This window comes from Dendropsophus ebraccatus, chromosome 13, assembly GCF_027789765.1.
Source record: "Dendropsophus ebraccatus isolate aDenEbr1 chromosome 13, aDenEbr1.pat, whole genome shotgun sequence".
NCBI lineage: Eukaryota > Metazoa > Chordata > Amphibia > Anura > Hylidae > Dendropsophus > Dendropsophus ebraccatus.
This window is the reverse complement of record NC_091466.1, coordinates 80,614,786-80,641,539: the sequence shown is the minus strand read 5'-3', so window position 1 is coordinate 80,641,539 and position 26,754 is coordinate 80,614,786. Positions and strand designations below refer to the sequence as shown.

The following is a 26,754-nucleotide window of genomic DNA, read 5'->3' as shown; positions in this document are numbered from 1 at the left end:
TCTGATAATTGCACCAATAGTTGTTACTTTCACATCCAACACCTTACTAATCTTTTTGTAGCCCATTCCAGCTTTGTGAAGGTCAACAATTCTGACTCTGAGGTCCTGTGACAGCTCTTTGGTTTTACCCATGTTGGAGACTGGAAATCTGTGTGATCTGTCTGATTCTGTGGACAGTTGTTTTTCACACAAGTGATTAGTGAGAACAGGCGGCTTCAGGTCAGGTAACAAGTTGATTGGGAGTGTCTAACTGGTCTGTAAAAGCCAGAACTGCTAATGAATACTAAGGGATCAAATACTTATTTCACTCCATGAAATACAAATCAATTAATATATATTCCTTAGATTTATTTTCTGGATTTTCTTTTTAATATTCTGTCTCTCCATGTAAGAATACATCTACCAATAAAAGTATAGAATGATCATGTCTTAGTGGGCAAACAAAGAAAATCAGCAAGGGATCAAATACTTCCTGGACTCACTGTATAAAGGTTTCCATCATGTCCCCCCTTTCCCTTCTTCCTCCTGTAACATATATAAAGGTTTCCATCATGTCCCCCCTTTCCCTTCTTCCTCCTGTAACATATATAAAGGTTTCCATCATGTCCCTCCTTTCCTTTCTTCCTCTGGTAACATATATAAAGGTTTCCATCATGTCCCCCCTTTCCCTTCTTCCCTCCTGTAACATATATAAAGGTTTCCATCATGTCCTCCTTTCCCTTCTTCCTCCTGTAACATATATAAAGGTTTCCATCATGTCCTCTCTTTCCCTTCTTCCTCCTGTAACATATATAAAGGTTTCCATCATCTCCTCTCTTTCCCTTCTTCCTCCTGTAACATATATAAAGGTTTCCATCATGTCCCCCCTTTCCCTTCTTCCTCCTGTAACATATATAAAGGTTTCCATCATGTCCTCCCTTTCCCTTCTTCCTCCTGTAACATATTTAAAGGTTTCCATCATGTCCTCCCTTTCCCTTCTTCCTCCTGTAACATATATAAAGGTTTCCATCATGTCCCCCCTTTCCCTTCTTCCTCCTGTAACATATATAAAGGTTTCCATCATGTCCCTCCTTTCCCTTCTTCCTCCGGTAACATATATAAAGGTTTCCATCATGTCCCTCCTTTCCCTTCTTCCCTCCTGTAACATATATAAAGGTTTCCATCATGTACCCCTTTCCCTTCTTCCCTCCTGTAACATATATAAAGGTTTCCATCATGTCCTCCCGTTCCCTGCTTCCTCCTGTAACATATATAAAGGTTTCCATCATGTCCCTCCTTTCCCTTCTTCCTCCTGTAACATATATAAAGGTTTCCATCATGTCACTATCCTTACCTACCAAATGGGATACATCTCCTGGTAATACTGACCCATCAGGGTGGCAGTGATCTCCAGGGTAGATGCCATCTGGACCTCTACAACCTCGGCCTCTGAGGAGCTGACATACATTTCTCATGCACTGTCGCTGACCATGTCCGTTTATATGAGTTGTATATAAACTTTTACTCCCCACTTTTATTAGTGCACAGTGATACACCCCCCCCCCCCCCCCCACACACACACACACGTATTGATGGTGGATGTTATTACCTGGGAGCAGCCTCATGGTGTCCGGTCAGCCTGTCCTGTGTCTGATGTGGCAGAGACAACAACCGTCACAGGTCTACACACTATTAAAGAAGTAAGACCCCCCCCTCCCCCGTAAGATAAAGCAGCCCCCCCCACCTCCAGCCCCTCCCCAGTCACTTGTCTGCACTTATTTACACTGCAGGCGGCTGCTCTCCCCCCTCACACCTGTCCCTTACATTCCTGCTGCCAGCTGCACTACACACCGCACACATCTGTAGTCACAACACACGTGACTCTGCGCACTCCGACATGTCACCTGACTCACCCAGATCACACCAATACATGACCTACCCACTGCATGACTCAGAACACCCCGATACCTGACCCAACCTACTCCACTACATGACCCAGATCACCCCCATACACGACCCAACCTACTCCACTACATGACCCAGATCACCCTGATACATGACCTAACCTACTCTACTACATGACCCAGATCACCCCGATACACGACCCAACCTACTCCACTACATGACCCAGATCACCCCGATACATGACCCAACCTACTCCAGTACGTGACCCAGATCACCCTGATACATGACCCAACCTACTCCACTACATGACCCAGATCACCCCGATACATGACCTAACCTACTCTACTACATGACCCAGATCACCCCAATACATGACCCAACCTACTCCAGTACATGACCCAGATCACCCCGATACATGACCCAACCTACTCCAGTACGTGACCCAGATCACCCCAATACATGACCCAACGTACTCCACTACATGACCCAGATCACCCCGATACCTGACCCAACCTACTCCACTACATGACCCAGATCACCCCGATACATGACCCAACCTACTCCACTACATAACCCAGATCACCCCAATACATGCCCCAACGTACTCCAGTATATGACCCAGATCACCCTGATACATGGCCCTGTTCACCCCAGGTAAACCCAATACATGACCCAACATACTCCTGTACATGACCCAGATCCCCCCCATACATGACCCAACATGACTCCAATACATAACATAGATCTAAACATGACTCAGATCGCCCCGATACATAACCCAAATCACCCACGCATCATACATGACCCGGCTCAGCCCCGTACACGTCATACAGGACCCGGCTCAGCCCTGTGCACATCATACATGACCCGGCTCAGCCCTGTGCACATCATACATGACACAATCAGCAGGACACGGGACAGCTGCCGGCGGTCACAAACTTCATTGCTTTGTACAGAATAAATCTCTCAGAGACTTCGGCTGTTTTCCCTTCAATACCCAAATACAAAGCAATGTGTTCTGGGCCCCACAATGCTCAGCGGCACAGAGGCTTCCAGCAGGATGCAGGCCAGGGCTCATTGTCATCAGAGTCCCTGACACCGCACATTGCTGATGGGGCCCCTCCAGCTCCGGTGCCCCCCATCCTGCCCTCAGCTCCCCCTGTATCACACTAACAGCCCTCCAGCTCCGGTGCCCCCCATCCTGCCCTCAGCTCCCCCTGTATCACACTAACAGCCCTCCAGCTCTGGTGCCCCCCACCCTCCTGTCCTGCTGCTCCGGTGCCCCCCACCCTCCTGTCCTGTAGCTCCGGTGCCCTCCATCCTCCTGTCCTGCTGCTCCGGTGCCCCCACCCTCCTGTCCTGTAGCTCCGGTGCCCCCCACCCTCATGTCCTGCTGCTCCGGTGCCCCCCACCCTCCTGTCCTGCAGCTCCGTTGCCCTCCATCCTCCTGTCCTGCAGCTCCGTTGCCCTCCATCCTCCTGTCCTGCAGCTCCGATGCCCCCCCACCCTCCTGTCCTGCAGCTTTGGTGCCCCCCACCCTCCTGTCCTGCAGCTCTGGTGCCCCCACCACCCTGTCCTGTAGCTCCGGTGCCCCCCATCCTCCTGTCCTGCAGCTCTGATGCCCCCCCCTCCTGTCCTGCAGCTCCGGTGCCCCCCACCACCCTGTCCTGTAGCTCCGGTGCCCCCCATCCTCCTGTCCTGCAGCTCTGATGCCCCCCCATCCTGTCCTGCAGCTCCGGTGCCCCCCACCCTGCTGTCCTGTAGCTCCGATGCCCCCCCCCCATCCTGTCCTGCAGCTCTGATGCCCCCCCACCCTGTCCTGCAGCTCCGTTGCCCCCCACCCATCCTGTCCTGCAGCTCCGATGCCCCCCCACCCTCCTGTCCTGCAGCTTTGGTGCCCCCCACCCTCCTGTCCTGCACCTCTGGTGCCCCCCTCCACCCTGTCCTGTAGCTCTGGTGCCCCCCACCACCCTGTCCTGTAGCTCTGGTGCCCCCCACCCTCCTGTCCTGTAGCTCTGGTGCCCCCCACCCTGCTGTCCTGCAGCTCTGGTGCCCCCCACCCTGCTGTCCTGCAGCTCTGGTGCCCCCCACCCTGCTGTCCTGCAGCTCTGGTGCCCCCCACCCTGCTGTCCTGCAGCTCTGGTGCCCCCCACCCTGCTGTCCTGCAGCTCTGGTGCCCCCCACCCTGCTGTCCTGCAGCTCTGGTGCCCCCCACCCTGCTGTCCTGCAGCTCTGGTGCCCCCCACCCTGCTGTCCTGCAGCTCTGGTGCCCCCCACCCTGCTGTCCTGCAGCTCTGGTGCCCCCCACCCTGCTGTCCTGCAGCTCTGGTGCCCCCCACCCTGCTGTCCTGCAGCTCTGGTGCCCCCCACCCTGCTGTCCTGCAGCTCTGGTGCCCCCCACCCTGCTGTCCTGCAGCTCTGGTGCCCCCCACCCTGCTGTCCTGCAGCTCTGGTGCCCCCCACCCTGCTGTCCTGCAGCTCCGGTGCCCCCCCCCCTGCTGTCCTGTAGCTCCGATGCCCCCCCCCTCCTGTCCTGCAGCTCTGATGCCCCCCCCTCCTGTCCTGCAGCTCCGGTGCCCCCCACCACCCTGTCCTGTAGCTCCGGTGCCCCCCATCCTCCTGTCCTGCAGCTCTGATGCCCCCCCATCCTGTCCTGCAGCTCCGGTGCCCCCCACCCTGCTGTCCTGTAGCTCCGATGCCCCCCCCCCCCCATCCTGTCCTGCAGCTCCGATGCCCCCCCCCCCATCCTGTCCTATAGCTCCACTTGTCACACTGTTACAGCTCTGCTGTCTATCATGGATCAGAGAACAAGGCAGCCAATACGTCATCTACAGACACAATGGCTGATAACGGGGAACAATTGATTGTATTCAACTTTCGATGTGGGGGAGAGATGGCTGATAACAGAGAACAATAGATTTATGAAGACAGTACCAGCAGCAGCCTGTGAGTTTAGATGTGGGGGAGGGGATGGCTGATAACAGAGGACAGTAGCCTGCAGTCAGTCAGCGATGTCAGGTATAACATAGGGGAGGTGAGGGCTGATAACAGAGAGCAGTAGCCTGCAGTCAGCGCTGTTGGTATAACATAGGGGAGGCGATGGCTGATAACAGAGAACAGTAGCCTGCAGTCAGCCAGCGCTGTCAGGTATAACCTAGGGGGAGGCGATGGCGGTGTTACCTGCGGAGCCTGTCCCGGAGGCGTTTTCACTGGTGGAATCGTCAGGGTGGGGGGTCGACCAGTCTGTGCATGAGGGTTCGATGCTTGTGCTGCTGTCCTCATAGACCTCTGTGCTGCTGTGGGAGTGTAATGGGGGCCGCCTGGACGGACTGCGCTCCACGGCTCTCCAGGGCGATGTCTTGGATGCTAAAAGAAGGATAAACGGTCACTTATAGGCAGAAGACACCAGCAGGCAATGGCAGCTGCTCATGGGAAAGCTGGGGGGTGGTCACTGAAAAGGTGGGGGCAAAGGAGGCAAGATACTCAGGCCTGGGCATTTATATAGAGGACTGGCCCCAAACCCACTATAAAGGCTTCCCACCCACTATACAGGACCCCCAACCCAATATACAGGCCCCCAGAAACCACATGCTGCCCCCAACCCACTATACAGGCCCCCAGAAACCACATGCTGCCCCCAACCCACTATACAGGCCCCCCAGACGCCACATGCTGCCCCCAACCCACTATACAGGCCCCCCAGATGCCACGTGCCGGCCCCCAACTCACTATACAGGCCCCCAGATGCCACATGCCGGCCCCACCCCACTATACAGGCCCCCAGACGCCACATGCCAGCCCCCAAGCCACTATACAGGCCCCCCAGATGCCACGTGCCGGCCCCCAAGCCACTATACAGGCCCCCCAGATGCCACATGCCGGCCCCAACCCACTATACAGGCCCTCCAGACGCCACATGCCGGCCCTCAACCCAATATACTGGCCCCCCTAGACGCCACATGCCGGCCCTCAACCCAATATACTGGCCCCCCCAGACGCCACATGCCGGCCCTCAACCCAATATACTGGCCCCCCCAGACGCCTCATGCCGGCCCCCAACCCACTATACAGGCCCAAGATGCCACATGGCAGCCCCCAACCCACTATACAGGACCCCCAGACTCCACATGCCGGCCCCCTACCCACTATACAGGCCCTTAGATGCCACATGTCGGCCCCCTACCCACTATACAGGCCCTTAGATGCCACATGCTGGCCCAAGACTCTACAAGGGCTGTGGACCCTCATCCAGCTCCCCAACACGACCACTAGAGGGCATCACTACCTGTGTCCCATGCTGCAGGAGGGATGGTCGGGGGGCTCTCATCAAACTGAACCCAGCAGAAGACCTCGGACCTCAGGGGACACGGCTCCACATCTGCGGGGTCCAGCCTTGATTCAGTAGTCATGTTGGGGCCCCCTAGGCCCTCTGCTCCCTGCTGGACACTCTCACATTCTGAGGGTAGTGGACGGGATTCCTCCACAGTAACTTGTCCTGTGCAGTGGACACAACACAGTGATTGTGACGATTATTATGATGGAGGTGATGATAGTAAGGCTATTGTTCTCTGTTATCAGCCATTATAATTATAGGGTAAGGTGATTATCATGGTCGTGATGATTATGATGTGAGTGATGATAGGGATGATGATCCCCATTATATAATATACCCTACCCACCTTATACAATAATATACTCCACCCACCTTATATAATAATATACCCCACCCACCCTTTATAATGATATACCCCACCCACCTTATATAATAATATACTCCACCCACCTTATATAATAATATACCCCATCCACCCTATATAATATACCCCACCCACCCTATATAATGATATACTCCACCCACCTTACATGATATACTCCACCCACCTTATATAATAATATACCCCACCCACCCTTTATAATAATATACCCCACCCACCTTATATAATAATATTCTCCACCCACCTTATATAATAATATACCCCACCCACCCTTTATAATGATATACCCCAACCACCTTATATAATAATATACTCCACCCACCTTATATAATAATATACCCCATCCACCCTATATAATATACCCCACCCACCCTATATAATGATATACTCCACCCACCTTACATAATATACCCCACCCACCTTATATAATAATATACTCCACCCACCTTATATAATAATATACCCCACCCACCGTATATAATGATATACTCCACCCACCTTACATAATATACTCCACCTAGGGGCGGATTACCTTTACCATAGGCCTCGGGCTGTTGACCAAGCTTGGGCTCCCCACCCCACAGTAACTATGGCAGCACTAGATTTAGTCTTTTTTTCCGCCATAATGCAGCCTGTAAAGAACCTGTGATGACATCATAGTCACATGTTAAGGTCCTTCGGTATGTTCTCTAACGTTACTGAATTGTCTCCTGGCTGCAGTTTTTCCCTGATTAGCAGCAAAGTTTTTGTAAATCATGGCAGAACTGTAGCCAGGAGACAATAAACCCCTGAAAGTATAAGTCTGTTTGGGAGGCCATGGGCCCCCAGGAGCTCAGGGCCCCGGGCTACCGCCCAAAACGGACCTATTATAATCCGCTACTGACTCCACCCACCTTATATAACAATATACTCCACCCACCTTATTTAATAATATACTCCCCCCCCACACACACACACACACACACCTTACCCTGCATCCCCCACCACAAACACACCATCCCACTCTATACACAAACTAGACAACTCTTTTACATTTCTGAATCTAATTGTCTAGCTAAAAAAGTAATCTAAAGAATCTTAAAAGTAATCTATCACACAGAGACTAAAAGTATAACCAAAAAAGGAAAATAATGACAAAATAATCCAAAAAAAAGAAAGAAATACATCATATGGCTATGTTCACACTACATAAAAAACACGTCCGTATTTCATAACAACATCCCTATTTGCACAAACAACGGCCGTTATTTTGGAAATAATCACCGTTTGTGCAAATAGAGCCGTTGTTGTGAAATACGGCCGTGTTTTTTACGTAGTGTGAACCCAACTTAATGCAAATAATAATAAAAATGCAGTAACCATATCACACATAACCCTATTGATTACACTACGAGCCCCTGTCACCCACACCCCAAATGTGGGCTTCAGTCTGGGTGCGGAGGTTCCGTCCTGTCCCTCAGTGACCCCAGGTAGCCATCCTGTGTGTCCTCAGAGTCTCATGCCAGGGAACTGCCCCCCATTAAGCCCACCCAACCTATCCTACACCCCAGAATGTATCTCTATAATTGTCCATTCGGCTTATCCAGCATCCAACTTACCAAACTATAATATACAAATAAAGTATAACACCATAACAGCATCACATAACAACTACGGCAGCCTGTAAGCCCAGATAAAAAACCAAAACAAAAAGCTAAAGTGGCATGCGGAGCTCCCACTGGGAACAGAGGTACCAGATCATTTATAAACCTATCCCTGACTATTCTGCCTACCGCTGTCCCTACCACTATCGCTAATCAAAGGTCCCTCACCCAGTGGGCTCAGTACCTAGGGCACAGCAAAGAAAAACCCCTCCAGAGGAGAGAAGCCCTACTTGTACCCAGCCTGCCATACTCCAAAGACCTGATCTTCCCAAGGTCACCAGTGATGTTCCTACAGACCTCCACCTCGGAGAGGACTCTACGCTGTGTAGATACTTGACACCGTGCGTTCCACGTGTGGTACCTAACCACTAAGCTGACTAGAAATAACGTGCAGCGATCTCGGCCACCCAGGTTCCTGAATGCCCCATAAGCCCACTCCGGATAGGTGAGACTGACTCCAACCTATGGAGGTGCCCACCCTGGTGTAAACCCCTATATTGAAGGGATAATGAAGCAGGAAATGATCCATACTCTCTAGTGTATTCCCACACTCCTCACGGGGACACCCCCGATCATCAGAGCTCCTGCACTTTAAGTTGTCCCTTACATATAGCTTCCCCTAAACGCAGCGCCAGGCCAAGTCACCAAACTTCTGGGGGATCCTCTTTGAGTTTAAAAGACTTAACCCAACCCTCAGATCCCGACCTGGGCAATCCCTTCTGGAAATGGGTCACCAGGGTAGCATAAGCTGAAAGATGCCCAGGATACATCCAATGCCCAGGTAGATGAACCAAGGAAGCAGGTACGATTTGATAAGGTGTGCGCCTTCCCTTATAGAGTTCCTGTCATAAAAAAAAAAACTTTTGATAAGGCAGAGACATAGCAAAAGTTTTTATCGGTAAGGGTCTAGGCCCTGATTGATCTGTAAAATGAGGAGGAACATGGCCGTGTTGTTGTGCACTCTTCTCCCCACTTTGTGTCCATCAGACCTGGACGTCCTCATAGACACATAACTGGGGGAGAACACGCCACCCTTCCACTGGTCCACCTTCTAAGCGGCGTCCTGGAGCCCACCACCCCAGCTTTTAGTGGGGTAATCACCCTGGCTCAATGTAATACCTAGGATTTTTGCAGTGTCTTGGAAGGGGGTCCCGGAGATCAAACTCGTTATCTGCCCCTCTTAGTGTCTTTCACATTTCCCCGGGTTGATCCAGATGCCTCTGACATCACCATATCAGCCTCTCCTTTCGAGGACACAAAGATAGTGACATCATCAGCAATGGCTACCACTCTGCAAGCGTTTTCCGGCTCCTCCAGGCTCATCCTGACCACTGCCAATAGCAGACAACCCTCCTAAGGAAGAGGCCGATCCCAAACACACACAACAGCGGCCTCAAAGGACAGTCTTGGCGAACACCGGACCCAACACCACTCTGCTGTAAAAGCATTGGTCTGGCTAGTGGCTGAGTAGACACTGTGGTGTACCCCTGGAGGTGTTATATCGGAGGAATGGCCGGTCACTTGCTAGGTGTTGTGGTGTGACGCCACTCCTGTGGTGGATGGCCGAGGTACAGCCGGACCTTATTATGTTGTCACATGACACAAGTGCCTGGTGGGCACACGGGTGTGATGGCACGCCTGCTTTTAGTGTGTAAGACCAGTTGTACCCTTCTCCCCTGTGGTCAGTGTCCTGCCGGCTTGCTACCGGGTCCCTTGGCATAGTGTAGTCACAGATGATGTAGTCACAGGTGGCCAGAGCGGTGTAATGACCCTCCCGGATAGTAGGACCCACCACCCACAGAAAGGGGAAGTGTCCCAAGGTTGTGGTGTGTATGCTGTGTTGGTGGTGATGAATAGTCACAGGCTCTGAGATAACGTTGAGTTAGTTTACTTCTCGTGTAGCAGGTAATACAGACTTATCTTTGATATACACTTTACAAAGTTCCAATAAGAGATTGAACATAAGACAACCAGTTTTGTGAGATAAGTGCTGAGTAGGAGATAGTTGTGTTGAGGTAGAGTAGCAGAGAGGAGGATGCCGTGAGAGTCTCAACCCATGTAGTAATGTGCTCTGCCGGGATGTTGGAGGATACAATACTTGTAGAAGAAGAAGAAGAACACCTGTGCCCGTGTATTGACCTCTGTTTAAGTCTTCACACCACCTTATGCCTTTTAACGTTGGCTGAACCGTTCTAATGGGTGACACAGGTCCCAGACCTTGTTACCTGGGCTAAGCGGAATGCTGAGGGTCTCCTGCTGACACCCACGCTGCGAGATGGAGTTCATAGGCTTACTGCAACTTTGCTCCACCCGGATCAGTTCCTAGCTCTTTGGCTCTATAGTGGATACTGTCCTGCACTGTGATTTCTCTTTGCCCATGGCGTTTGTTGAGGTTATCTGCTGGCTGGTCCTCTCCTAAGAGGTTTACCACTGCATAGTGCTTTGCGTGGGTACTTGTAAGAAGGTTGGTAGCAGTGTGCTGTCTTGCGTCCTTTCCATGCGGGGTACTGGCTAAGACTGAACTCTGGGGACCTGGCAGAGGGCCAGGGCCCGGACAAAACTGCTGTGGAGAGCTATCTAGCTTGGGTCCTTCCTCCACATCATCCCAAATGGAAAGCTCATGCTCCTCCCCCACCCAAGGGACTAACTTCCTCTGCAGTGTGTAGGGTGCGCTGTGATTGGGTGAAAAGAGTGCAATAGAAGAACAGAGAAGAGAGGTGATGGGAAAGAAGAAGGCAGAAATCCTACAGGTCTACAGATTCTGGTAACACATAAACACAGTAACCCTTTTCGATCCTTCAGCTGTGCAGCTTCCATATACCAATACATAATACAGCGACATCTAGTGGTAAACTCTTAATACTACTTTTACCATAATAAGACCACAAAAAGCACAGACTATTGTGAAAGGTGTATAAAACAGTAACACCCCTAGTGGGAAACCACAGATACCATCCCCCAACCCCATGTCAGGCTCTGCAGGATAGATCACTATGTAGCTGTGTGTGATGCTCTGCGGGATAGATCACTATGTAGTTGTGGGTGTGATGCTCTGCAGGATAGATCAATATGTAGCTGTTGGTGTAATGCTCTGCAGGATAGATCACTATGTAGCAGTGGGTGTGATGCTCTGCAGATCCCTGCGGTTGCAGGTTGTGTGGGTGGTAGCAGATAGATGTGAGATCATGGTGAGTCTTTGCAGAGTTGGAGGGATCCCCCAATACTGGAGAGCACAGGGGCCCCGGCAATGGATATAGAGTTACAGGGGAGATGTATCACAGCACCAGGGGCCCCGGCAATGGATATAGAGTTACAGGGGAGATGTATCGCAGCACCAGGGGCCCCCGCAATGTATATGGAGTCACAGGGGAGATGTATTACAGCACCAGGGGCCCCCGCAATGTATATGGAGTCACAGGGGAGATGTATCACAGCACCAGGGGCCCCCGCAATGTATATGGAGTCACAGGGGAGATGTATCACAGCACCAGGGGCCCCCGCAATGGATATAGAGTTACAGGGGAGATGTATCACAGCACCAGGGGCCCCGGCAATGGATATAGAGTTACAGGGGAGATGTATCACAGCACCAGGGGCCCCCGCAATGTATATGGAGTCACAGGGGAGATGTATCACAGCACCAGGGGCCCCCGCAATGTATATGGAGTCACAGAGGAGATGTATCACAGCACCAGGGGCCCCCGCAATGTATATGGAGTCACAGGGGAGATGTATCACAGCACCAGGGGCCCCGGCAATGGATATAGAGTTACAGGGGAGATGTATCACAGCACCAGGGGCCCCCGCAATGTATATGGAGTCACAGGGGAGATGTATCACAGCACCAGGGGCCCCGGCAATGGATATAGAGTTACAGGGGAGATGTATTACAGCACCAGGGGCCCCCGCAATGTATATGGAGTCACAGAGGAGATGTATCACAGCACCAGGGGCCCCCGCAATGTATATGGAGTCACAGAGGAGATGTATCACAGCACCAGGGGCCCCCGCAATGTATATGGAGTCACAGAGGAGATGTATTACAGCTTGTGCAGAGGAGCAGCCTGCAGTTACCATGGCAACCCATCACATTCCAGCCTTTAGGTTTCAAAATAAAAGCTGGACTGTGTTTGATCGCTATGGTAACTGCTCCACCAGTCCCCCTGCATAAGGCTGGGCACCTGGTGTGGGTAGTGTATACCAGGCTGGGCACCGGGTGTGGGTAGTTTATACCAGGCTGGGTCCCAGGTGTGGGTAGTGTATACCAGGCTGGGCACCGGGTGTGGGTAGTGTATACCAGGCTGGGCACCGGGTGTGGGTAGTTTATACCAGGCTGGGCACCGGGTGTGGGTAGTGTATACCAGGCTGGGCACCGGGTGTGGGTAGTTTATACCAGGCTGGGTCCCAGGTGTGGGTAGTGTATACCAGGCTGGGCACCGGGTGTGGGTAGTGTATACCAGGCTGGGCACCGGGTGTGGGTAGTGTATACCAGGCTGGGTCCCAGGTGTGGGTAGTGTATACCAGGCTGGGAACCGGGTGTAGATAGTGTATACCAGGCTGGGAACCGGGTGTAGATAGTGTATACCAGGCTGGGCACCGGGTGTGGGTAGTTTATACCAGGCTGGGCACCGGGTGTAGATAGTGTATACCAGGCTGGGCACCGGGTGTGGGTAGTTTATACCAGGCTGGGCACCGGGTGTGGGTAGTGTATACCAGGCTGGGCACCGGGTGTGGGTAGTTTATACCAGGCTGGGCACCGGGTGTAGATAGTGTATACCAGGCTGGGCACCGGGTGTAGATAGTGTATACCAGGCTGGGCACCGGGTGTAGATAGTGTATACCAGGCTGGGCACCGGGTGTGGGTAGTTTATACCAGGCTGGGCACCGGGTGTGGGTAGTGTATACTAGGCTGGGCACCGGGTGTGGGTAGTGTATACCAGGCTGGGCACCGGGTGTGGGTAGTTTATACCAGGCTGGGCACCGGGTGTGGGTAGTGTATACCAGGCTGGGCACCGGGTGTGGGTAGTTTATACCAGGCTGGGCACCGGGTGTGGGTAGTTTATACCAGGCTGGGCACCGGGTGTGGGTAGTTTATACCAGGCTGGGCACCGGGTGTGGGTAGTGTATACTAGGCTGGGCACCGGGTGTGGGTAGTGTATACTAGGCTGGGCCCTAGGGGTGGGTGTGGTGGTCGGGCACTTGGTGGTAACTGTTTGGTACGGCATCTCAGGGTTGTTTGGAGTCACTTGGGCACTTGTGACAGTAGCCTGGAGTGGTGTTAGACCCACCCCGAACTGTTGGTACCGCCACACACCCAGAAAGAAAGAATAGCCCAAGTATACAAAGTGTGTAAGTGCAGGTGCTGAAAGAGTAGACCAGAGTCCCGTGTATTATGGTAAAAATAAGACTTTACTTTGAATCAATGTAGTGCAAACCAAGAACAGTACACGTAGTAACAGTGCCGTACAGCATTACAGATCTTGCAGAAGAGGACAGGTGTTGCCAAAAGGGCTCTGCCCAATGCAGTATGTGTGCTCTGCCAGAATAGGTGATGTACAGAAGAGGTGAAAATGAATACTCATACTCACGGATGACTTGTTGTCTCTGACCGCCTTATGCCCCCCAGTTGCGGGCTACCCATCCTATGTGGGTAAAACAAGCCCCAGTAGTCGGTCATCTGGGTTTAGCAAAATCCCAGGATTACCCAGTTGTCTTGTACTGCACAGTAGGATACGTAGACCTTTCTCACAATAGCTTTGTCCCACTGGGGTCAGTTCCTATTGCTTCAGGTAACTGCCCTGCATGTTTTAGAGAGGTTCCTAGTGTGGGCAAGGAGTTCCCTGTTTGGCTTCTCTCCCCTTTGTAGAGCTTAGCACTGCATAGCTGTCTTAGGATTTAGTAGGAGAACTTTGTAACTGAGCTGCTTCTCACACATCCATCCGCTTGGACCTCCAGCCACTAACTCTCTGACAGGGGACCTGGCTAAAGCCAAGCCCCGGATTAGCTCCAGCAGAGACTGCTTTGTTTGCTTCCTCTCACACTGAAGACTAACTCAGGACTCCCTTCTTTTTCCCACCAGAAACTAACTCCTCCTTCAGGGTTGTGTTAACCCTCTTGTGGGTGGTGGGGCTGAGTGTGTGTGAGAGAGAGAAGATGGGATAGGACAAAAACGAACTCGCACACGCGACTGGTTCATACTCAACATGTGACACAAAACAATTTTTAACCCTTCTGCTCCTTCAGCTGTGCATAGTATAAGACAAGACAGTAGTGACACCTAGTGGGGAGAACACAACAGCACACCATCTCTCACTTGTGTGAACCTGAGGGAATGACTTACTAAGGTGCCATAGACACCACATCGGTACTGTATACCAGGCTGGGCATCAGGTGTGGATAGTGTATACCAGGCTGGGCATCAGGTGTGGATAGTGTTTACCAGACTGGGCCCCAGGTGTGGATAGTGTATACCAGGCTGGGCACTGGGTTTGGGTAGTGTATACCAGGATGGGCATCAGGTGTGGATAGAGTATACCAGGCTGGGCCCCAGGTGTGGATAGTGTATACCAGGCTGGGCATCAGGTGTGGATAGTGTTTACCAGACTGGGCCCCAGGTGTGGATAGTGTATACCAGGCTGGGCATTAGGTGTGGATAGTGTTTACCAGACTGGGCATCAGGTGTGGATAGAGTATATCAGGCTGGGCCCCAGATGGGGATAGTGTATACCAGGCTGGACATCAGGTGTGGATAGAGTATACCAGGCTGGACACCAGGTGTGGATAGTGTATACCAGGCTGGGCCCCAGGTGTGGATAGAGTATACCAGGCTGGATATCAGGTGGGGAAAGTGTTTACCAGACTGGGCCCCAGGTGTGGATAGTGTATACTGTGCTGGGCACCTGGTTTGGATAGTGCATACCAGGATGGGCATCAGGTGTGGATAGTATATACTATGCTGGGCACCAGTTGACACACTTCCAGCTCCATTGTTGGACTCCCAGTCCCATCGGTTACCATTGCAATACTTTATCCCAGTAACAACATCTTGTGAGTCTGAACATCTCTCATCCGCCTCTAAAGGCTAGATTACACGACCAGATGACTAATGTAAGCGAGTGCTGATCTGCTACATTGGCGCTCACTTTCTGAGCCTATTAAACAGCCAGATAATTGTGCACCAAGGGCTATATATATATATATATATATATATATATATATATATATATATATATATATAAATAATATATATTTAGAGTTAGTGATGTCTTTGCAGCCTTTGATTCAAAAGTGTAAAATAATAAACTTTATAACTTTCTACACATCTGTCCTCGCTCCCCGGTGTCTTCCTTGCTTCTGCCCGCAGCCACTGGAACTTCTGAGCCGTCTCTTAAGTGACAGGCCGCTCAGCCAATCACTGGCCGAGACAGGATAGTGCCGTGTCCAGTGATTGGCAGAGCGGCCTGTCACATAAGAGACGGCTCAGAGGTTTCAGTGGCGGCTGCGGGGAGCGAGGACAAGTATGTATAACGTTTATTGTTTTTAAACAATCAGCCGGCAGCCACACATCACTATTACACGTAGCCATGTGCCACTATTACACGTAGCCATGGGTCACTATTACACGTAGCCATGGGTCACTATTACACGTAGTATCACTATTACACGTAGCCATGTGTCACTATTACACGTAGCCATGTATCACTATTACACGTAGCCGTGTGTCACTATTACACGTAGCCATGTATCACTATTACAGGTAGCCATGGGTAACTATTACACGTAGCCATGTGTCACTATTACACGTAGCCATGTGTCACTATTACACGTAGCCATGTGTCACTATTACAGGTAGCCGTGTGTCACTATTACAGGTAGCCATGTGTCACTATTACACGTAGCCATGTGTCACTATTACACGTAGCCATGTGTCACTATTACACGTAGCCATGTATCACTATTACACGTAGCCATGTGTCAGTATTACACGGAGCCGTGTGTCACTATTACACGGAGCCGTGTGTCACTATTACACGTAGCCATGTGTCACTATTACACGTAGCCATGTGTCACTATTACACGTAGCCATGTGTCACTATTACACGTAGCCATGTATCACTATTACACGTAGCCATGGGTCACTATTACACGTAGCCATGTATCACTATTACACAGAGCCATGTGTCACTATTACACGGAGCCATGTGCACCCAGTGGACGATGATTTTCAGGCTGGATGAAACGACATGATCAGCTGATGATTGTTTCATTGATCATTGTCTTTATTACACTGAGTGGTAGGGCCTTATGGGGGTTTTACATGGAACGATTTATCATTCGAATTTGCACGATAACAATCGAATTCAAACGATAATCGTACGTGTAAATGCAGCGAACGATCAAGCGACCAGCGAGAAATCGTTCATTTTGATCTTTCAACAAGTTCTCAAATTGTCGTTGATCGTTCGCAAAAAATTTGCAGATCGTTCCGTGTAAATATTTCAACCATTTCACCTATGTGCGAGATAGGCTTAAGCAATCGCAAAACGATCGCATAATGATTTTTCCGTACGATGTATCGTTCCGTCTAAACGCTGATCGTTTTAAAAAAAAGAAAATGTTCATTCAAAATCGTTAATTGTGCAATCGGGCGAATTATCGCTCCATGTAAAAGTACCATAAGTTTTCGAATCTTTGGGAGATTCCAGGGTGGTATCATTAACCCCTTCTCTGCTGGAAGAAGCCGCCCCCTGTAATAGCCTCACACCGCGCATGGGCATCTCTTGGGGTGGCTAATTATATGGTGGGTATTTGCCTGAAATATGGCGCAGAAAGCACCAGCAACCACCACCTCCGGCCATGTTCCCTGAGGATGCTAGGTAAAGCTTCTGTGCCCAGACGTGCCAGTCCTGGCGCCAGCTCTGCCCTGACTCACCGGCAGCATCCTGACAGCATGTTTGGGTATCAGACTTGACAGGCGCCCACATGACAGCCAACTGCGTCTTATCCTGAGGGCAAGGAGGAGAGCGACAGAAAGTGATCCCTACAGCACAGTGTATGTATCCCAGGAGCGTTATAAGAGAGTATAATGTGTCTAGAGGTTATATCAGTACTGGAGCGTTATAAGAGGAGCGGCTGATATCAGTCACATATGATGTAATAGGAGGTTATATCTGTACTGGAGTGTTATAAGAGGAGCGGCCGATATCAGTCACATATGGTGTAATATCTGGAGGTTATATCAGTACTGGAGCGTTATAAGAGGAGCGGCTGATATCAGTCACATATGATGTAATAGGAGGATATATCAGTACTGGAGCGTTATAAGAGGAGCAGCTGATATCAGTCACATATGATGTAATGTCTGGAGGTTATATCAGTACTGGAGCGTTATAAGAGGAGCGGCTGATATCAGTCACATATGATGTAATAGGAGGTTATATCAGTACTGGAGCGTTATAAGAGGAGCGGCTGCTATCAGTCACATAGGATGTAATAGGAGGATATATCAGTGCTGGAGCGTTATAAGAGGAGCGGCTGATATCAGTCACATAGGATATAATAGGAGGATATATAAGTAATGGAGCGTTATAAGAGGAGCGGCTGATATCAGTCACATAGGATATAATAGGAGGATATATAAGTAATGGAGCGTTATAAGAGGAGCCACTGATATCAGTCACATATATGGATGTTTCTTCACCTCCTGTATTCCATCATGGTGTGGCTGATAACAGGGAATAATTTATTTTGTGTATCATATAATGTCCGGTGCCGCCCTGTACTGACATTTCCTGCTGTCAGGGCCGTATAAAGGATGCCCCCCCAGCAGATACATTATAATGTTTACACGACACCATCTATATTTAGGCTGCGAGGTTTGGAGAGAGAAGCGATATAAGGTCAGATGGCGCCTCCGGCCATATATCAGGTGTCAGAGAACCTGCTGGGATCAGACACTGTTCACACCTGCTGTAAATTAGGACTAGAGGCAGCGGATGGGAAGACCGTTACTGCACTTCATATCACAGCAATGGTGTACCGTAATCCTCTGTGCTGCTGTGATATATCTGCTATGTTAGCTGGTAGACGACAATTGCCTTAAAGGAGTTGTCCAAAAGTAAGAAGTGACCCCCTGCCTGAGCCCCTGTCCTCATCTGTAACCTGGCAGTGGGTAATACATTCCCTGCAGCGCCACCACAGGGGAAATGAAGCATTACAGCATCCATGCGTATACAGGACAGGTCCTCCAGAGGGGGAGGCGCTCTTTACAGTAACTCTTCACACCAATACATGAAGATCCTCAGAATGGGACTTGCTCTACTGACTCGGTAATAAGATTTGCTAACCTGGACAGCCCCTCTAAGTCCCCTGAAACCTGGAGGATATAAGTCAGGATGTAACACAGAGACATGCTGGAGTCTCACCGTATACCGATTTTAGTGGGAAACAATGGCGCATTCTCACTCCTGTATGCCCAGGCATGGCCTGTAGTGGTCTGTGCCAGTCTAATGAGCCGGCACAGGAACGCCACAGTATAGGGCAGCACACCGCTCAGCCAGTATGGGACATATACTCTGGACGTTGTCTGGCCGGACGTCATTATGGTGGACATCACAAAGGGCTCTAAGGGAGGATTGGCTACTGTAGGGATCACACAGGGCACCTGGGGGGATTGGTTACTGGAGGGATCACACAGGGCACCCGGGGGGATTGGTTACTGTAGGGATCACACAGGGCACCCGGGGGGATTGGTTACTGGAGGGATCACACAGGGCACCCGGGGGGATTGGTTACTGTAGGGATCACACAGGGCACCCGGGGGGATTGGTTACTGGAGGGATCACACAGGGCTCTAAGGGAGGATTGGTTGCTGTAGGAATCACAAAGGGCACCCGGGGGGATTGGTTACTGTAGGGATCACACAGCACACTATGGGAGGATTGGTTACTGTAGGGATCACACAGGGCACTACAGGAGGATTGGTTCTATAGGGATCACACAGGGCACCCAGGGGGATTGGTTACTGTAGGAATCACAAATGGCTCTACGGGAGGATTGGTTACTGTAGGGATCACACAGGGCACCCGGGGGGATTGGTTAGTGTAGGGATCACACAGGGCACCCGGGGGGATTGGTTACTGTAGGGATCACACAGGGCACCCGGGGGGATTGGTTACTGTAGGGATCACACAGGGCACCCGGGGGGATTGGTTACTGTAGGAATCACAAATGGCTCTACGGGAGGATTGGCTACTGTAGGGATCACACAGGGCACCCGGGGGGATTGGTTACTGTAGGGATCACACAGGGCACCCGGGGGGATTGGTTACTGTAGGGATCACAAATGGCTCTACGGGAGGATTGGTTGCTGTAGGAATCACAAAGGGCACCCGGGGGGATTGGTTACTGTAGGGATCACACAGCACACTATGGGAGGATTGGTTACTGTAGGGATCACACAGGGCACTACAGGAGGATTGGTTCTATAGGGATCACACAGGGCACCCAGGGGGATTGGTTACTGTAGGGATCACACAGGGCACCCGGGGGGATTGGTTAGTGTAGGGATCACACAGGGCACCCGGGGGGATTGGTTAGTGTAGGGATCACACAGGGCTCCCCGCAGCTGCACACATCACACAGCGCTGGCACTGTACCTGGCTCTGTGCACACTGATGATTCCTCTCAGCAGTAAACAGCAGGTTCCCAAACCATAAGATCCAGGGAAGCAGTAACAAGACGTGGAAGGAGCAGGGGAGCAGTGATTAGGGGGCAGTAATCATGGGGTGCACTGGGTAGAGGCATAGAGGGGCAGGAGGGCTCTGAGAGAACTGCAGCTCTGAAGAGAGGTACGGGAAAGAACTGCAGCTCCAGGAACAGCTGAGTTTTCTGTGGCAGAGAGACAGGAACATGCAGACTCCTCCTGACTGCTCCTGATTGGTGCAGAACAACATCTGGACAGCGGAGCTGGTGCCTTAACCCTTGGTGTGCCGCATGATGGGTAGTGCAGCCCTGCTACATGATGGCACAGGGGCAGAGGACAGAATGGGGCATATATGGCATATGTAACGTGGCAACATAACTACTGTTGGTCTGACAACAGTCCCATTCAACTCCAATATCCATGCAACAGCCTGCTGTGCATATACATCACTTATCCTGTATTTCTTTTATTAATATTTTAAACATAATAAATAAATACAGGAAGGAACATAACGTATCTTATCAGAACAAAACAATAAATAAATACAGGAATGAACGTAACATATCTTATCTGAACAAAACAATAAATAAATACAGGAATGAACGTAACATATCTTATCTGAACAATAAATAAATAGAGGAATGAACATAACGTATCTTATCAGAGCAAAACAATAGATATGGAAAATCAACAAAACGTAATCAAACACACTATCACATAAGGGTAAAACACTGGTCCATCCCCACACTCATACCTCCACAAAAACAACAACCTATATACAATTTTACAATTATTATTATTATTTTTTTTACTAACAATAATATATTAATAAACTAAACACCTGACCACTATGCTGACTAGGAATAAAGTGCTCCGGTCCCCCCACCAAGGTTTCTGAATGCTCCATAGGCCCATTCCGCATAGGAGAGACCCTGGGCCAACCTGGGCCACCCGATGGAAGCGCCCACCCTGTTGTAAACCTCTGTATTATAGGGACAATGAAGCAGAAAATGCTCCATGCTTTCCAGCATGCCTCCACACTCCTCCGGGGGCATCCCCGATCCTCAGAGCTCCTGCACACTCCCCCGGGGGCATCCCCGATCCTCAGAGCTCCTGCACACTCCCCCGGGGGCATCCCCGATCCTCAGAGTTCCTCCACACTCCTCCCGGGGATATCCCCGATCCTCAGAGCTCCTGCACACTCCTCCCGGGGACATCCCCGATCCTCAGAGCTCCTGCACACTCCTCCCGGGGACATCCCCCATCCTCAGAGTTCCTCCACACTCCTCCCGGGGACATCCCCGATCCTCAGAGCTCCTGCACACTCCTCCCGGGGACATCCCCGATCCTCAGAGCTCCTGCACACTCCTCCCGGGGACATCCCCGATCCTCAGAGCTCCTGCACACTCCTCCCGGGGACATCCCCGATCCTCAGAGCTCCTGCACACTCCTCCCGGGGACATCCCCGATCCTCAGAGCTCCTGCACACTCCTCCCGGGGACATCCCCGATCCTCAGAGCTCCTGCACACTCCTCCGGGGACATCCCCGATCCTCAGAGCTCCTGCACTTCAGATTGTCCCTCACATACAGTTTCCCATGGAAGCAGCGCCAAGCCAAGTCCCAAAACTTCAAGGGGATCCTGATGGAATTCAATAGGCCCAAACCAACCTCCAGATCCCGGCTTGGGCAATCCTTGAGCGCCAGCGGTTTTTGGAAATGGGATGACAGGACCCTATTGTCAAGGAATTTCCTCGACAGAGTCCTAATCTCCCACATCCCCAAACCCCACCAACGAATGACCTCATACGGTAAGTAACCTCCCTCCTGACTAGGTTCAGTCTATTCCCCCATAACAGCTGGAAGAACACACTGTAGACCCGAGTCCAGAGCGGCTCTGGCAAAATGCAAACACTGCCCAGATATATCAGCAAAGGGAGCAGGAAGGTGCTGATCAGGTTAACCCTTTCCCTGAGGGTCAAAGACCAACCCTTCCACTGATCCACCCTCTGAGCGGCGATCTTAAGCCTGCTGTCCCAGTTTTGTTTGGGGTAATCCCCTTGGCCAAATTGGATGTTGAGGACTTCTGCAGACTCCTGGGGCTCTGGAAGGGTGTCCAGGAGATCAAATCCAACATCTCCACCTCCCAGCCAGAGACTCTCACACTTAGGGCCCTCTTACTTCAGGCCGATCTGGCTGATTATCGCTCTGTGTAATAGAGACAGCTATCAGGTGATGATAGTTTCTTTAGGCCCTGAACTAAAATCATTGGGCAGGCATGGCTTAGTGTAATAGCGATGTGCTGCCACCAGCTGATGATTGTAGAATAAAATGATAAGCTATTTACTTACCTTACCATCAGTGGCAGATTAAATGTACCCTGGGCCCCGGGCTGTCCACCCAACCTGGGCCCCCACCGCCGTCCATCCACAACCGACACCGACTAGAAAAGAAATACAATAGTTTCTTTATAGTAAACTATTAACTTTGAATGGCCGCCTTCCTCGTGTTCCCCCCCCACCCCCGGAAATGTGGTGCAATATACTGTTGACCCGGGCTGCCATCTTGGGACAGCAATGCGGTGAGTATACTGTACCACACTTCCGGGGGTGGGGGAACACGGGGAAGGCGGCCATTCGCGTAAATACCACACATTACAAAGTTGTATAAATGTTAAATGAATAAATGTTACCTATGTGATATTAACAATATCACATAGGTAAAGCCAATAATTGCTAGGCCCTAAACCCACTGCTCTGAGTAAAGTGCATGAACTATGAGTACACACAGCAGATCATGGTGGCTAGCAGTGTCTAAAATGGGCCATTTTAGACACTGCTAACCAACACGGTCTGCCCACCTGGGTTTCTCCAATGTTACATTGCAGTTACAGCAGTGACTTACCTTTAGAGTCTTCTCTGAATGACTCACAGGGGGTATCTTCTCTGAGTAAGTCACGGGTAACGTCTTCTGAAGTCAATCACAGATGGGCTTCTTTTCTGATCAGACGCACTGAATTTTCTTCTCCATTCGGCCTGGAGGATTTCTCCCAGCCAAGACCAATCTCTGCAGAATCTGCCAGAAAAACATTTTAGACTCCACGCTCTCGCACCATCTTCATCTGTTTACAAATTGCACATCTGTATTGGTCCCCCTGTTGCCCCTCTGCCATATAAAGCCAATTTATGCCCTCACATAGTATTAGGACCCCTCTATGCAGCTCCTAAATAGTATTATGCCCTTTGGCTTCTGCTGCTCCCTGCATATAATAGATAGCCTGCTGACTCCATAATAGAAATCCCCCTATTGCCCCCAATAAAACATTGCCACCTGCTGCCCCCAATAAAACATTGTGCCCCCCCCCCCTCCCTCCACCACTGTCCCCAATAAGTACTGCCTGTGCCTCCCCTCCCTGCTGGCCCCAATAAACAATGTCTGGTCCCTTGCTGCTACCCCCAGTAAACATTTTGCCACCTGATCCTCTGCTGTTACCCCCAATAAACATTTTGCCACCTGGTCCCTTGCTGTCACCCTGCCCCTCCTCCTCCCATAAACATATTGCCACCTGGTCCCTTGCTGTTGCCCCCCACCCCAATGAACAACATGCCTCCTGGTTTTCTGCTGTCCCACCTGGCCCCCCTTCCCCTCAGCTCTCAATGGTCCATGTTCCGGTCGACTCCCAGGCCAAGCACCCCCCATTGCCTCAAAAAAATAACTTGTCACTCTCACACTCATCGACATCACTAACAATGTCTGTGCAGCCCTTGCTGCCCGATAGTCGGCCTGTGTAATTGCTTAGTACATGATCTCCAATCTCGTTTACACTTTATGATTGGGCCCTGTAATAGGACCCTTATCCTGGTTGATCTTGGACCCAGATGCCGCTAAGTAGTGATCAACCTCTGATCATCCATTGTAATTCCTCTTGTGAGGAGGCAAATATGGTGACATAATTAGAGTGGAATCCGGCACCGCCGGCTCCATTCTCACTCTTGCCAATGGTCCCCAATTCCCCTAAGGAATGGGTAGATTGCAAAGGGGGCTCAAAGGGCAACCCTGCTGAACACTATACCCAACCTTAAAGGAATGGCCAATGCAACCATTCACAAGCGGGAAACTTTCTGCCCCTGCATACAAGGTCTTAACAACCACCACCCCCCTTCCCCCGGCAGCCCATATCTCAGAAGAACAGACCAGAGGTACTTGTGATTAACCCGATCAAACACTTTTGCCTAATCCAAGCACAGAGAGTACCCCTTCCGGTGACCCACCGCAGAGCAATGATGAGCCCCCGAAAGAAGTGGGGTGCAATCTTTACCAGCTGTTTAAATAGCATTTTTGCCCTATGGGTTTCAGTCAAGAAAGCTTCCAGATCCTTCCTCCCCAAGAGGTGCGAGTAAAGACCTGACGACCTCTAGGATCCCTGATCTGGACCTTTTCAGGGATCCTGTACTATCAATCAGTCCTGAGACGATTTTACTATTCACTGACATCTTGCAGTTTCTGTAAGGGTCGGGCGAGCGGTACTTCCCGTAGTCCCACTGGCATCTCAGTAGCAAGGCTTTCACTCTGGAGATTTCATCATGACTACCTCCAGTCGAGACAAGACGTTCAAGTTTCTTCCTCAGGCCCTGGTACAGGCGATACCTGTCCAGACTCCTGAGGCTCGAGAGCTGGCGGAAGAATCCCACAAATCTCCCACCACTCTGACTTACTGCTACAACGGCCCAGCAACAGTACCTGGCTCTGAAGAAAATCCTCAAAGCACTGTCTTATTTCCGCTTCTTCCACAAGAGACGAATTGAGCTTCCAGTAGCCTCTACCCATCAGGGGGGTCTCTGTAACATTCAGAGAAAACAAAATTAAACAGTGGTCGGAGAACTCCACCTCAACAACGGACACCGCTGAAGAGACGGCTTCCTCCTTTAAATAAAACCTGTCTCTATCCTGGACCTACAACTACCCCTATGATAGGTGAATCCCGCGTGGCCTGGTGTATGCCGGATGTGGACATCCACCAGGCGAGCCTCACTAGCTATACTATTCAGGGCGACGCCATCATAAGTCAGCTTGTCTCTGGAACCTCCCCTACCCTGGGGCCTCGTGACAGCATTGAAGTCCCCTCCAAAGACCACCTGCCCCTAAAAAGTTAGGACTTGATCCTCATAAAGAGACACTTCCAATCCCACTTGGACTGTGGACCATAGATGTTAATAACGCAAAGTTCTTGTCCCTTCATGAGGACATCTAGAATCAGGCACCTCCATATTTCATACCTATTGGCATTCTACCAATGCGGTAAAAAGGACCGCGCCCCGGCTATACGGCTTGGCCGCAAGAGACAAATAGGAGGGCTTATTCTCTCAGTCTCCTGCAAAAAAAAAATGGCAGCATTAACATGAGCGAAAGAATCAATGGCTGCAAACTTAGCCATATCTGACTTAATGCTGGCCACATTAACGGAGGCCAGTGTCCACGGAGAGGCTGCCGCCATTATGGGTGATTGAGCTGGATGGCTGCCCGTGGCTGCCTCTGTGGTGCACACATCACTGCTCCATTCTTCCTATGACTCCGGGCTATATTCCACCCACATGCAAGAAAATAAGCAGGATCCTAAAACTTCTCTCCTTTCCCCCTATTAGCTTTTGCCGCCATCTACTGACAGACATCAGAAACTACAAGGCAGAGTTACTAAGTGTAATGACTGGGCTCTTTTGATCCCATGTTAGTCATGGCCCTTATAATAAGCTCAGCATTCTGTAGGAGCCAGCAGTTACTGTATGGTACTGAGAAACCACTAGTGTGCACCTCTGCCTCCTATGTGTACCCGGATCCACATCCAGCCGCATGCAATCGAGGAAAAACAAGAAAACCATGGATCCAACATTCAATAAAACTTGTGAACCTTATTCCAAAAGTTTAAAATTCTGCAAGACACCATCCAGACTCAACAGCTACACCTCTATGTGTTTGTCATAGAAGAGGCTCCTGTATACTGTATGCTCACGGTACCTCACAATTCTTGTGTAGCTCTAAAGGTGGGTTTTCTTATTACCCTGCCCCATGTCCCGGAATGGGTTGTTGTGTGGTGGGCCATCCCGGGGAGAAGGTTTAGACATGAAGGCCACAGTGGAGGACACGTTTATTGCATTACACAGTACCATTCTTGTCCTACAGGACGCCTGATCCGTGTTTCAAATACACTTTTCAATGTCTGAGTTTGGGGAGTGAGTTCCAGAGCATGGGAGAAGAGCAAGAGAAATCTTGGAGACGTTTGTGTAAGGAGTGGGTGGGGGGGCACAGACAGGGGACAGGGTGTGGATGGAGATTATGTGAGGAGAGGTATCAGGAGATTAGGGTAGAGATGTATGGAGAGGAGAGGACAGTATGTGAGGAGGTATCAGGAGATTAGGGTAGAGATGTATGGAGAGGACAGTATGTGAGGAGGTATCAGGAGATTAGGGTAGAGATGTATGGAGAGGAGAGGACAGTATGTGAGGAAGTATCAGGAGATTAGGGTAGAGATGTATGGAGAGGACAGTATGTGAGGAGGTATCAGGAGATTAGGGTAGAGATGTATAGAGAGGAGAGGGCAGTATGTGAGGAGGTATCAGGAGATTAGGGTAGAGATGTATGGAGAGGACAGGACAGTATGTGAGGAGATATCAGGAGATTAGGGTAGAGATGTATGGAGAGGACAGTATGTGAGGAGGTATCAGGAGATTAGGGTAGAGATGTATGGAGAGGAGAGGACAGTATGTGAGGAGGTATCAGGAGATTAGGGTAGAGATGTATGGAGAGGACAGTATG

At 50.6% G+C, this 26,754-nt stretch overlaps 2 protein-coding genes across 3 annotated transcripts in view; one reads left to right on the top strand and one right to left on the bottom strand.

Moving 5' to 3' along the window:
* STON2 (stonin 2) overlaps positions 1-20,116 on the bottom strand; it is a 48,784-nt gene extending 28,668 nt beyond the window's left edge. The window contains exons 1-3 of the mRNA XM_069951104.1: positions 19,900-20,116; positions 6,170-6,379; positions 5,065-5,250 (exon numbers count right to left, since the gene is read on the bottom strand). Of these exons, the coding sequence (XP_069807205.1) occupies positions 5,065-5,250; positions 6,170-6,293 (310 nt within the window). The 5' untranslated portion in view covers positions 6,294-6,379; positions 19,900-20,116. The remainder of the gene's footprint in view (positions 1-5,064; positions 5,251-6,169; positions 6,380-19,899) is intronic.
* The window catches only part of LOC138771425 (B2 bradykinin receptor-like), a 61,468-nt gene that overhangs the window by 14,919 nt on the left and 19,795 nt on the right, over positions 1-26,754 (top strand). The window lies entirely within an intron of this gene.